General features: G+C 44.5%; 1 protein-coding gene across 7 annotated transcripts in view; it reads right to left on the minus strand.

The window, feature by feature from the left end:
• The window catches only part of dnc (phosphodiesterase dunce), a 546492-nt gene that overhangs the window by 17688 nt on the left and 514251 nt on the right, over window positions 1-14553 (minus strand). For all 7 annotated transcript variants that reach the window (XM_090374492.1, XM_090374494.1, XM_090374496.1 and 4 more), the window contains 7 exons: window positions 9754-9855; window positions 8528-8589; window positions 5639-5751; window positions 5036-5126; window positions 4739-4932; window positions 3335-3433; window positions 2488-2649 (listed from right to left, as the gene is read on the minus strand). In XM_090374492.1, the coding sequence (XP_090230618.1) occupies window positions 2488-2649; window positions 3335-3433; window positions 4739-4932; window positions 5036-5126; window positions 5639-5751; window positions 8528-8589; window positions 9754-9855 (823 nt within the window). The remainder of the gene's footprint in view (window positions 1-2487; window positions 2650-3334; window positions 3434-4738; window positions 4933-5035; window positions 5127-5638; window positions 5752-8527; window positions 8590-9753; window positions 9856-14553) is intronic.

Raw genomic sequence — 14553 nt, forward strand, 5'->3', positions numbered from 1 at the left:
TGTGTCATGTCCTTCGATCTGGTCCCCCCCTTTCCCCCCTATTTTGTGCGGTATTTTTAATAAGGCCTGTTCCCAAAATGCGAGGAATATCCCCTGTAACAAAAACATTATTTATACGTATTTAATGATATAAAAGTGGAACATCTTAGTAATAGAAGCAACAGCTCCATCGCACATGGAAACAATCTCAAAATGTCAATGATCGTATCGTTTATTCAAGGGCACGGGCTCATTTTAATCGCCTGAAATCTGAGGCAATCAAATTATATGTTAACCGTGAGCTGGCTAAAGGAAAAATTCCATACAAGAAAGTGAACCCTCATTTTCCTTTACAACTTGATCCTGAATTGTGGCTCGATTTCGTCACAAGATTTAACCGTATTCCTATGCCAAACTCAGATCTAGCTCTACTAACAGAGCCCATCCAGCAAGAAGTGTTGAACAACATTCAGATTACAAAACAACAGCTGATCGTAGCCATCAATTCTCTACCTCCCTCGTCTACCACCGGTGATGATGGAGTTCCCCAATTCATGCTCAAATGCCTAAGTCCGTACATTATTCAGCCACTTTTAATTATCTTCAACCAGTTACTCTCGAACAAAATTTTCCCACAGCAGTGGAAAAACTATCTCATCAAACCTTTAGCCAAAGTTCAGTCGCCATCGAAACCTAAACACTTCCGACCCATCTCCAACTCCTCCAGCCTGCTGAAGCTCCTGGAGAAGGCCTTACTCCCCATCCTCACTAAGCAGATCTTGCCCAGTAATCCAGTCCAAATTCACTACTCCCTTCCAAACAGATCAACGATCACCAATCTGCTAGCCACCACGAATACTATCTTGTCAGCATTGGAGAATAGGCACGAACTAGCTGTGACTTACTTAGACATTGAGGCTGCATTTGATGCCGTCCAAGTAAACCAACTTCTCACTCTCCTGGAATGCCACTTCCAGATCACAGGGAACATATTATGCTTTCTCTCCTCTCGTCTGAATAACAGAGTTATAAAGCTTCATACAGGAGATCGCACCCTTACTAGATCCGTCACCGCAGGAGTCCCACAAGGAGGGGTCCTTTCGGGCCTTCTGTTTTCATCCATTATCTTCCCACTGGTTGCACATTCTCGATGTCTACTGAGCTATGCGGACGATATCAAGATACTCACTCCCATCATTCCCGGTCAAGGCCTAGATCTGGTAAAAGTGGAAATTAACAACACTCTCACCACAGTCACATCTTACCTCTGCCAGTTTGGGCTCAAGATCAATCCTGCTAAGTCCGAATTCATGGTGTATTCATTGAAGCAAACTCCTTCTTCTCTCCAGCCTTCGATCGGCAACACCCTCATCCCAATTGTGTCCAGCCATCGTGATCTGGGCGTTGTATTCGACCCAAAACTTCGATTCAACGCCCACATGGATATGCTCCTCACACGTGCTTCAAGACTCCGGTGGATAGCAAAACAGCATCTCCTTCATATCACAGACAAAAAGATAACCGTGAGGTACATAAGAACAGTTATCTTTCCACCTTTACTCTATGCTGCTGAAATTTGGGCGTCAGCGGCACCGTCAATAAAGAAACCACTCTTTGCCACAGAATTCTGGCTCCTAAAGTGGGCCAACAGGAAGGACAACCTTCCAGCTCTGATTCGTACCACGCAGCCTGCCAACTCTCTCGGGATTCCACGGCTTCCCACCTTAGTCGAAGACCAACGCCTCCTAGCAACAGTCAAGATGATAACAGGCATAATGGCAACACCTTCATTCTGGGATACCTGTGGCTGGAGGATCCCCCCTGCTGCCCTTAGGGCCAATCCCGAGCTCTACTCGCATTCAGCACGACTCCATCTCTCGGACAGGTTCCTTCCTCAGCAGATGCTCAAGCAAACCCAGGCACTTGACGCAGACCTGAACAAATTCGCTGCTGACCGGACTTACCGGAAAAAAATTATGACGAGTAGAACTAATCAGCAATGACTGATGTATACCTTGCACCTGTTCCTGTCTGATTGAGCTGGTGCTCTTATCTCGATGTTAAGCCAGCTCAAGCAGATTTAACTCTCGTAAGGAGTTCTCTCCTTTGTATTATAATATGTTTTCTTTGTAAAATTACCTTTTTGTAAATAATTGTTCAATTTTCCCAAGTTTGGGAAACTGTAAGCCCCTGGCTTTATGGCCGTGAAGGGTAATAAAAGATTATCTATCTATCTATCTAATTGTCCTCTTCTCTACTAAACCAATTCCAAGACACTTTTAATCCTTTGAACGAGCTAATTTTAATTCATCAAAATGTTGGATAAGTACTCTGTTGGATGCGTAATCTAATCGTCATTCTCATAATATAATAACTTGCCGCTGCTCAGTGGAATCAAAACAATTGGTGACACTGTTGAACCCCGGTAATCCGTCTCTTGGATGGTTAATGTCTGGGGAGGGGGACGCGGTTGCGTAACGGAGAGGGAATACGAAGCCGAGTACTTACATCCAGGGCAGGAGACAGAAGTAGGACGTGAACGGACTGCGTGACGTCAGCCGCGTGGGAACTGTTGTGGTATGGAACTTTCAGGTAGTGCTCCTCCAAGGTAAGCAAGTAGTTGAGGAAGGACTTCGATGGAATCTTGAAGGTCTTCAGCAAGTCCCGTTCCTGCAAGCAAACGGACACGAGTCACAAACATTTCTCGACGCGCAAATCCTCTAACTCATTGCTCGCGCCTTTTAGTTCGATCGCGACAACCTTGGAAACCAGCCATTTGCCGATTGCCAAGCTCGCTCTAGTAGTGGTCCCTCTGGAAGGAACTCGTCTACATCGAAACGGGGTCCCGAAAGGGTAGCGATTAAATTAAATTAAAAACGATAAGTGGACGTTAAAATGTATTTTATTCAAAAAAGTTTTAAATATTTGCGTTTTGGATTACTTATCCGAGAGAAAACAAAAAAAAAACCATTGTACTATACAAGTCTAAACGCGATTTTCAGCCACAAAATAAAATCTGGTTCTGCGATTACATGTCTCGCTAGTATTACACGTTCATTTGCATATTGAACTGGAAAGAAAAAAAATTGAAAAAAGTAAAAGAAAAACATCAATAAAAATCGCAATTCGCTGGTAAAAGTACCGTTTTCGGTGGATAGATTGCGCCAGTGTCGCACGCGTGTTTTCCGCCCTTCAATTTTGCGTCTTACGTGACCTTTAGATCGTTATGCACGTGCCAGCTCGGTTGGATCCTGATTGAGCCGCAAGCGCGAGCAAACCGCGAAGGGAGGGCACGGGGGTTGCTGCTGAAAACAGGAAATAATGATCGCGAGACATAAAAGGGAACAGAACTCACCCTGAAGATGGTGTAGACGATGGTGGTGAGGGGTCTTCCGCCAGAGAACTCCGTCGCTTGAAAGATGTCGATTCCCCACTTGTCCAAATTGTCGAGCAGCTGCGGGAGAAATAAGAGAACGCGTCTGATTACGTCACACAACGTGCAGTAAGAAGAGCATTTCTCTCTTCACGCGTTCAGTTATTTTTACGTCGCGTTTATTTTGCGAGGACCCTTCGCTTTCTTTCTTTTAAAGTTGCCACAAAATGTGTCGTTTTTAAACCAATAATAAAATAAAAGTAAACGTTTATAGAAGTTAAAGGAAGAGAGCAAAAAATCTCAATTTGCCCTTCATCAGGGGCACCGACAAACAAATCCGAAAACTGTTTCTGGCGCAGTCGCGGTGAAAATTGTCCGAAACATCTTTGCGAGTTATTGGATAGAAACGGACTAAATCACGAATGATTTCGAGCCCGATTTCCTTCTGTGATTAAACAGCCGTGTTTTAAGACGCTGTTGGCATTTTGTTTATTATCTTATCCGCGTAACTTCCTGTTCGACTTTCCTCTATTATTTGTGTTTGTACACCAGATGCGGAAAGATGCAGAAACGCGAGATAATTACCGGTATTAAAACGCGAGTTGATATTTACGACAGATGTCGTGTTCAGCATATCGAGAACGGACGGAACCATTGGTGCCGAGGTCAGCTAGGTAGATGACACGAATGGGCATGTTTCCGCTTATTTCAGATCCCAGGAACAAGTAAGCGGACAGCTGTTGTTTCAGCGCGAGCAGCTGTGCCACCACAGGTTCGGAAATAAACTCTGGAGGGGAGAGGCACAGACTGCGGATAAAAAAAATTTTATCGAGTTCACTTCGGCGGAGGCAGAATTCGTGGTGCCCTATTTTTCCGCGATGTTTCCATTCGCTGTTGGGTGATACGCGGTGCATTCAACACCCAAAATTTATAGGATTTCTCGCGCGCGCCGATCATAGCGTTCTTTTGCATTTCACGACCGTAGTGGAAGACTGCCTCAATAGGAAGAGTCTTTTCCACTCATTGGTCAGTCACGGCGAGACAAACAACCCCAACGATGGGCAACTACAGCAGAAAATTATACGCTGATGCGCATTTACTACGTTTGATTTCATCGTTTATTAAATATCTTTTCGCGGAAACACTTTGTCTCCTTTACTTTTCAAACAGCCCTCGTTCTATCTAAAGAGCGTGGAAAGGGACATTCCATTCAATAAATACAAAGTATAAAAAAAAAAAAAACAACAACGTTTATTGTGTACGCAAATTGGAGTTTATCTTCGTTCTGAGCGAAAGAGTCCGGAGGATAGAATACCACCTGGTGGCGGTCGCTGTTATTAATGGGCGTTTTGACAAAGAAAGAGTGTTAAAGATAAAACTACTTACGTCCGATAGTTCTTCTTCGTGAGGGGTTTCTACCCCGAACTTGGGGAGCTTGGTGAGGCTGTTGGTGTGGCACAGGGGCTTCTTCACCCCCGTGATCTGGGACATTGCCTGACCCGCCTTCTGCTTTGTGCGATTGGCCTGCGTCTGACTCTCATCTGCCCACAGAGATGGCAAGTCCAGTTCCTGCTGTTTGTCTGCGAGAAAAGTAAAAAAATAATGATAACAGTGAACGAGTTCGCTTCCAAAGTGTGTGTTTCTTCCAACAAATTCCGTTAAACATTAGAGAACCCCACTCACCGAGGAAGGTACTGCAGATGTACTCCGATATCTGACATCCTGACTTCGATTCCGCAAAGTGGCTCAACTCCTTGTTGAGCATCCTTTTGAACTGCAATGGAAAGAGTGAAAGTGAATTGAACGAACAGCCAAAAATAGACGTCACTCGCATTTAAATTCAGTAACTGGAAATGGTTCCAGTCCAGTTCCGGTTACTGAAATGGAGCATGTTCACGGAAATGGCGGCTTCCTAGAAGTACGTCTCAGAAGTTCAAATTCCTTTCGACGCCATTTATTCCCAGAACACCCCCACGAAGGCCCGGTTGGTACAGTTGCCAAACCACGGCAAAGACACACGAGTCACGTGTTCGGGACGACGTCAGTATCTTGGAAATGGTAATTTACCGCCTTCGCGGTAACCGGGGGGTGGAGGGGAACGGCTCTCCTTCAAAGAATCCTTTCGAAGTGTTTCGTAGAATAGCGTAGGTGGCGAGCCCTGGCCAAGGCATCTCCCGAATTCGCGCCACTTGCGCCGTTCAAGAATCGGGTGTGGGTCTACCAGACGTACTTCTAGTGCACGCTCGGCATCCGCGGATACGAAATGGCGGAAAGAAACGCACTCACCTTGCTCGAAGCCATGTCCCCCACGGATCTGTGGGTGTGGATGTTCTCCAGCTGGTCGAGACACCAGTCCAACTCCTCCAGGGTTTCGGCCGCCAGTTTGGAGAATCCGTCCTCTGGAAAATGAGAAGTCCGTGAGAGTAACAGCATTATCGTCCCCCCCCCCCGCATTACAAACCGAAGTAATAATTCGTCCGCGGGGTACTATGCGTGTAATCGCATGCGCGGTCTTAAAAAAAAAAAAAAAAAAAAGAGAGTTCCATCTTTTGGGATAATTATCAAAATGCTCTCGCGCCCGGACAAAACTTTTTGAGGGCCGATCTCGCCTTTATGTGGGTCTTTTCGAGCTGTTGCTCCGTTCGTTCTATCACCGGGTTCCCAAGGCCATGAATTTCGCGCGATTATTGCGGACCCTTCCAAAGGGTTTTGAACAAATTCTACTTTCTGTACACGGATAAAAAGGAATTATTTAAAACTTTAAACATCCCTACACACAAGAGCATTTGTTGGTGTTCCTCGTTTCTCACTGGGGACTGAACTCACCCCTCGAAAGCCACTGTGCTGTTTGCGCAGAAATATCTGGCGAATAAAATCGTTCGCATCGATGCAACTTTCCACGAGACTCTGCGCAGTCCAAATCGGAATTGATCCAAAGAAATTATGGAGCTCTGAAAGGCGCTTCCAGCTGTCGCTTTGATTACTAATCAGCACGATTGGTATCGATCAGCTGCGCCTTTTCTTCGTACGCATCTCACAAAACTTCGATCGCCGCACAGCTGGAAAAGGGGACAGTTCGGGGATGCGGTTGAAATTGTAAATTTCGAAGATAATCGAGGCTTACCTTTGGAATATGACCACTTCCTCGTGCACACTAACTTGTATACTTCGACAACAAGGCAGCCAAGGAAACTTGACACCCACCTAGCAATCTGCCCCGCCGAAGTTCCTCTTTTTACAGACTGCCGGCCAGTTCGATGCTTCGCGAGACCTCTTTCTGTTTCAATTAGACCACAGAAATGAAGTCACTGAGGGGTCTTCGACAGTACTGTGGATGCCGCGCAAGAACCTTCTGTGCTCTCGGACTGCTTTCTACTTTCAAAAAGAGCCTTAACGTGCGAACTTATTTATGTCACTCGGGCGCAAAGACCCAATCCAAGACCTGATCAGCAATTATTGATTGGCGTAGCGAATGAAAACTCACTCACACTTTAAGGATCAATCGTAATTAACATCTCAAAGTGCTCTTACGCTGAAATCTCATCGATCTAATTCAGTTTGAGTATCCCCCCCTCTTGGTTCGTGGAGCTTGAATGTTGGACAATTTCTTAGCAAAAACAAGACGACTGTGGTTCCTCACCATATCTGTACACCGAAGATCTGTCTTCAATGATTCGTTCTCGAGACCTCGACGTTAAGTTCGTGCAAAACAGCAACAGCACAAATTCCAACAGCGGGAGAATCCCTGGATTCGTTGAATGAAGGGTAGAGGGGAGAACCGCGTGGAATGCTGAATAAGCGACTGTTTATTTCGTTTATTTTTTGATGCAGATTGTTCGATCGCATCAAATATTTCCATTTATGGGCCTCTCAGCCACGAAAATAACTACACTAGTGGACAAAATTAAGGCGTATTTTTCGTCAATGTCTTCTGTACGTGCAAAATCCAAACACTGAAACGAAAGTGGTCCTTGTTCGTTGGACAACTGAAAAATACCTTCATAATTTCTGTTATGGACAGTAAGTGAAGCGTATAAAATCGTGGGAAACCCAAAACGCGTTTCCTTTGCAGGTTGTTCCTTTGCAAGGGCGCCAATCCCACGATCTCCCGTGCAGCTGGCAAACCTTGGCAGTTGGACAGATTCCTCAACGACAATGTATAACTAAAATGGTGAAATCGCTTCGATACGGCTTCAAGTGACGGATTCATTATAAAAAACCGAGGAAGGGCCTTCGTCCCAAGATCATCAGTCGAGGGTTGATGACACATTTCGATTATTAGAAGAACTCTTTATTTGCAGTGCCCTCGATGTCTGCCGCGATTCTTTTAATAATCTTGCGCAGCCTTGTGGTCTTGGAAATTCTTGTTCATTAACTCGGCTCGCAAAACATTTCTGGAATCTTCGGCACGTGATGTTCTGGACCCACATTCTTACGATCTTCTCTTTTACGAAAGATAAATTTTTGAACCGCTTCCTGTTGATCCGCAGAATGTCAGATTAATCTGCTCGGGATGAACCGGGGTGATTAAGCGATAATATACGCACGCGTAGTCAATTAAATTCGAACTCGAGATGCTCTTTAAAGAAAAATAATAAAAGGGGGATAAAGAAGAGGTGCAATTTAGAGATGGCGAATGAAAATGGAGTAGACGGCTCTTCTTTATTTTTATTTTTGGTTAGCAGATCGAGATGGAGTCACGTGATCGCACGGCTGCGAAGATGTTTGGAATGACGCACGAGTTTGGCGACATCCGTAGAATAGCAAGCGAGAGGAAAAGACGTTTCCATTTCGACAAGGAACGGGGGTCACGGACACATCGACGAAAGGGGAGTGGGTTGCTTCAGCGCGAGCAGAGCGAAATGATGAAGTTGTCAATCCGGAATGCGTGAGGACAAAGTCGAGTCGCGTGTTTCCACAGGATAAGGTAAGCCCCCCTTCCCCCCTCTGGAGCGAGGGACACCGAAGGCAAACTGGTTGCGGCAGAGAAACAACTCCGGAAAAAACAAATTAATTCCGTAAACTGATTACGCCGATGGTGGGGGGGGAAGCAACCCGACGAGCTTGAAGCCTGCATTTGCGTCACTTTGCAACGGCTCGAGAAGAACCCCCCCACTTACAAAGTCGCGTTTTCGTGTCACGAATTCGGCAAAGGTACGGGGATGACGGAATTACCTGAATAAGACTTGGATGGCGTGGTGGCGAAGGTGGGGGTGTTGGAGGGTCTTCTGGAACTCCTGGAAAGAAAATAATTAAACGATGAATAATTAAGAACAAAAAGTACGAAAAATCACACTTGGAACGAGATAAAAGAAGAAAAAATCAGTCGGAACGAAAGCGGGTTCATTTCAGTTTGCGTCGTCACTGCTTTCGGGTCGTAACCCCAGGTACGTCGTCTCGAGCAGAACTGTCATTTTACGGAACAGAATCAGTCGAAAAGCTGACTGCCAAAAGCAACCGCACAAATCCTTACGACACTTACGAAAACCGCCGCAAATGGAGTCATTAAAATTTTAGGGGGAGGGAGGGGAGAACAGATTTTGCGACCATTTTCTATATTTGAATCCCTCAAACTGGCGTCGTTAGATCATTAATATAGAGGAAAAATGGTCCCAAAGGCGATCCTTATGGGGCGCCTGGATAAAAGAGTTATTATTATTATTATTATTATTATCTGTTTATTTCCATAAGGAAACCACCCCGGGACGGCAAAGTGCCAGGAGGGTGCTAAGTACATATCAGGGTACGAGATACTACGTGCAGTGGGTTACATATACTGAACTCGTAGTCTCGTCCCGAAATACATTTTATACACATTTTATGTTTAATATATACAGTATTTACACATTAATCATTCTGTTGAAGTAACTGCAAGCGTGATTGAGATGGAGAGATCCATTCTCCTTCGAATTAACAACGAATCACGTGACATCTAAAGCACCGGTTATTCTTTTCCAGAAGCATCTACTTTTTGTGTGTTGGACAGACTCCCCTCAAAGTCCCCTCCCCAACCACCCTCTGCTAAAGTAGCTCGTCATTAACTGCAATTGAACGCGAATAAATTGGCCCTTTTTTGAGCGAAGGAAAATCTCTCTTTGTGGCCAGCTCATTAAAATGTAAGTGGAAACCTCATCAGGGCGTTTAATGCGGAGCACAAAGGAAGGCTTTCAAGCGGAAACTCGATCCAATGGGAGAAATAACTGCGCACGCTCTCGTGCAGCAAATGAGAGCATGCGTACTGTTCTTACGAGATCCGCTCTCTTAAGACGCCAAAAACAGGGCGTCGTGACCGAAGGATGAACCCGCGGCAATTACTTAAAAGTGTCCCCCAAACGAAAAGCGGTTTTATTTTGTGACGAAGCAAACTGAGATGCGACACCGAATCGCTCGAGCCTACGTACTTGTTCGGGGCAACGTTGGTGAGGCAGATGTAATTATTGCGGACATTCTTCAGGCTGGCCAGGATTTGGGCAAACGGAGTAACGATCAGATCCTCGCAGTGTCTGGAAGAAAACAAGAAAACAGTTAGCAAGGGCGACACCACCCCACTCACTCACTCACACAACCTCTGTGACTGCTTCCGAGAACTGTAACTGAATGAAAGGGACGAAGAGGGTATCGATGACCCTAGTTGGGCTCATCCCCTTCTTCTTCCTTCGACTGTGCGCTGCGAAACATTTGTCTCAGAACAATTTGCGAGCACCCCTCTAAGTCGAGAGCTGAAGCCTGCGTTCCGTTTTCCAAAGGTTAAGAAACCCGCACGAAGTTGAATTTTAAAGGAAAATCTCGCATTCGATATTTAGACACATGTACAGCAGGGCCGGGCCATAATCTGTGGGATATCGGGTTATTAAGCTCTAAGACTTCTGAAGCGTTGCCATAGAGCTCTCGTCGGCATTTTTTATCCCCTGTTCACACGGGGGACTGATTACTCCGTTGACGTCATCCCCCAAGGATCAGAAATGTGTCCACGACTCGACTTCTTTAAGCAGAATCACCAACGAACAGTTCAAAATTGCACGCATCCGCGAAAGGCCCGAAACGAGACTTCACAGCAACACCCTGCCATCTAGTGGAAGTGTTTCCACCCTTTGGACTCCTAGTAGTAGTACTAATAGTGGCATATGATGCAAGAAAGCAAGTGTATGAGCTTATGCATCACCAGCCAAAAAAAAAAAAAAAAATCATTCCCTCCAAATGCCTGTCCAGTTCCTCCTTAAATTAATTCAACCTATCAACTTCCACAACGACAGATGGAAGTTTGTTCCAGCAATTAACCACCCGCTGGTTAAAGGGACAACTATTCTGCACATCTGTTCTACATCGGTCTTTTCTTAATTTGAATTTATGCCCCCTTAGGTTCGTAATTTGAACAAGTGGAAGGATCCCATCAGAATTCAGCGTGCTCAACCCATTCAAGGCCTTATACACTTCAATCAGATCACCGCGCAGGTGCCTAGTCTCCAGCCACTGCAATTTGCAGAACTTAAGCCTCTCTTGGTAAGAGAATCCCTTCATTCCCCTCACCAATCTTGTACCCACCTTACTTCTACCCATATGCAGTACTTCGCATTTGTCAAGGTTAAACTTCAGTTGCCACTTCTTAGCCCATCTGCCCAAATTATCCAGATCCTGTTGCAGTAGCAAACTGCCATTACTGTCATTAGCCAACCTTTGTATCATCTGCAAACTTCGACATTAAGCCTGATATACCTTCATCAATATCATTGATAAATATACAAAACAACAGTAGACCCAACACCGAATCCAGCGGGACTCCACTAATAACATTAGTCGACGACGAGCAGCACCCATTGATTACCACTCTCTGTCGTCCCCCATTCAACCATCCCTTTATCCATTGTAGCAACTTACCCTTAATGTCATATCTCTCCAATTTGTACAGTAGTCTTCCATGTGCAACAGTGTCAAAAGCTTTCCTGAAATCCAAATATATGATATCAAAATTATCTTTTGCATCCAGTTCCTTTGTAACCACATTATAATATCCTATCAATTTTGTCAGACAAGACTTTCCCTTAACAAACCCATGCTGTGTCTGAATTATTGCTGCAGTCTTGTCTAGATGATCCTGCAATGCATCTTTAACCAGTGCCTCCATTAATTTTCCTGGAAGAGAAGTTAAACTCACAGGTCTATAATTACTTGTGTCAGCCTTTGATCCTCCTTTGTGAATTGGGGATACATTTGCACAACTCCAGTCTGTGGGGACCTCCCCTGTGTCCAAGGATTCTCTCATAATTATGGCTAAGGGTTTGCTTACCTCCTGTGCTGCCTCCTTTAATATAACTGGATAGATCCCATCCACCCCAGGTGCCTTTCTTGTGTTTATCTTCAACAATTTCTCCTCCACTTTCCTCTCAGTTATTACAAGATTCTCTAGCTTACTGCCAGAGTTTAGTTCACCTCTGGCACTCCCCTCATTGAATAACTGCTCATGTGTGAATGTCGATGCAAAATATCCATTCAGTTTGTTAGGTACTGAGCAGGATCAGATGAACAGTCGAACCATCGATATCAAGTAATTGTAAATTTAGTCGAAACGTCGACTAAATTTTTACCAATTATTTGTCGATTCAGCGATAATCGAGTTTCTGTCAGAAAAAATAGAGGCGCGGAGTGTGCTGTTAAAAAAAAAAAAAAAAAAAAAAATTATTAGGGTGACGCGGTTTGTTATTTCATCCATCCATGCGTATTGTGTGCGTAACCTTTGATCTTATTCGTGTCATATGACTCATTGTGCTTGTTTTGTGGGTGGTTCTTTGTGCCATAACTTCTAATATGTATGGATGGATGTACAAAGGGTACTAGGAAAGTTTTGCAATACAGCTTTGTTTATTTAATTTTTTCAAAGTAATTTCCTCTACATTCAATACACCTCTCCATCCTCCGAAACCAATCTTTAAACCAGTTCTGCCAAGTTTCACTAGGGAGTAAAGCACACTCGTTGTCCCAAGCCCGTAGAAGGTCCTCATCACTGGAAAACTGCCTCCCTTTTAGCTTCATTTTCACATGCGGGAACAGTGCAAAGTCGCAGGGAGCAAGGTCTGGACTGTAGGGAGGGTGCTCGAGAAGTTTCAGTCCTGTCGTGGTCAAATATTCGGTGCAGGCTTTGGCGCGGTGAGCTTTAGCATTATCGTGATGGAGATACCAGGTGTCCATTCTTGACTTTGGCCGCAGGTTCTTCATAGATCCAATGACTTTAGGCAGGCATTGTTCAGTATACCACTTAGCTGTGACTGTCTTCTGCGTGTCCAAAACGACACGTTCCACAATTCCACTCGATTTGAAAAATACAGCATTTTCTTCTTTACAGATCGGGATTTTCTGACAATTACGGGTGTGTCGTCATCATCAACGACCCAAACTTTGTTTTGAGCCTTGGTCGGCAGATCGTAATAGTACAGCCAAGTCTCGTCACCTGTCACGATGTTGTTCACATACCGAGATTGTCCCTTATCAAACTTTTTTAACATCTCCCGGCACCAAGTCACACGTCGTGTCATCTGCCCTTCAGTCAGTTGATGCGGCACCCAGAGAGAACAAAGTTTCTTCAAACGAATTGCTGGTGCATTTAGGCCCAAAGTATCCTCTATCTGTTGGTAGGTCACTCGCCTGTTTTCGTCAAGCATTTTCCTCTGTAACTGACGTTCGTGGCCTTCCCGGCCTCTCAGAATCCTCCAGAGTGAAATTTCCCCTTTGGAATTCTCTATACCACCTGAATATCGTTGTACGATGTGGACAATCATCATCTAGTGCAAGAGTCATTTCTTCTAAGCACTGGTCTATGGTTAAACCACGCACGAAATTATACCGCAAAACTGTCCTTATCTCATTTCGTGACCACGATGCCATCGCAAGCACTTTACACTCTCACTACTAATGAATAACTGAGTCCGTCGACTTGGCGCTGCGGCTACTATACACGTATGAACATGTCTCAACATGCACCAACAAGCAGCTTCTCGTGATTCATTGTTGCGTCATATTGCAAAACTTTCCTAGTACGCTTTGTATATAGCTGATTTGCCAGTTACTGACTAGAGGTCGCTTCTTAATAAAAATGTAGAAAAAAAAAAAAAAAAAAAAAATAGAATGTAAATTGCGTCTCTTCTCTGGCGATTGTCTACTTTGCTGACGAAGAACCCCAGGTTCCGGGTAAAAAACCTTACTGTCTACGCCTGAGACCGATTAAATCAGCCAAAGAGTGAAAAATGCCCATAAAAGTCCCTCGCGACATCGAAGTGATTTGAACTGGGGCCTTTTTCGCCCGGTGTGGGGAGGACGGTGACGATACCACTGAGCTACCAACACATACGGAGTGTGGTGGTTCTGCGCATGTTCAAAGCTGATATTCCCTACAGACAGTTAGCAATTTTATATGTCCTCTTTCCGATCTTCCTTGCTTTAAAATCGCTGCTCGACCGCATTCTGTCAAAATCTTCTGTTGTCTCTATCGTTCTTCCAACTCCACTAATCTTTAACTTTCTCCAGTCCAACTTTCCCAACAGTGAGGTAATTTTCCTCGGTGATTTTAATGTTCACAACTCCAGCTGGCTTCCGTTTTCTAGTCACACCGACCCAGCTGGTCGAGATGCCGAGGCTGTTGCAATTACTAATGATCCCTGCCTGCACAGATTGTTCTTTTACCTACCAGAATAACAGATAATCCTAACCACGCAGCCGTGATCTTTTTCTCACACACAATCCTTCCAAGTAATGTCCTGTCGTTTGGCATTGCAAAATCGGAAGATCTTAGAGAGATTTTTCTCTTCTTTTCGTTGGTCGGATTACTTCTTCAATTCTTCTGATGTCTACGCTCCCTCAAAAAGTGTCAATGAAATTATTCTTGTTGGGATGGAACCCTTTATTCCACACTTCACCTTAAAATCTCGTCCTTTATCTAAACCTTGCTTTTCAAATAAACGCGCTAAGGCTATTCAAAAGATAAGAATCTTGCATATCGCAATTAGCTTGTATCCAAATCTCTTTTACTCTTTCTAAAGTAATGGAGAAATCAATTAACCGCCAACTCTTAAACTACCTAGAAACCTTCCATCTGATCAACGATCGTCAGTGTCGATCCACTGGTGATGTTTTGGCTTATGTTACCCATTTATGGACTAATTCAATGGAAAGGTTTGGTGAAACACAAGTAGTTGCTCTTGACACCTCAAAGG

Source organism: Mastigoproctus giganteus, chromosome 5 (assembly GCF_048544385.1).
Source record: "Mastigoproctus giganteus isolate SK-2022 chromosome 5, ASM4854438v1, whole genome shotgun sequence".
NCBI classification, from domain to species: Eukaryota; Metazoa; Arthropoda; class Arachnida; order Uropygi; family Thelyphonidae; genus Mastigoproctus; species Mastigoproctus giganteus.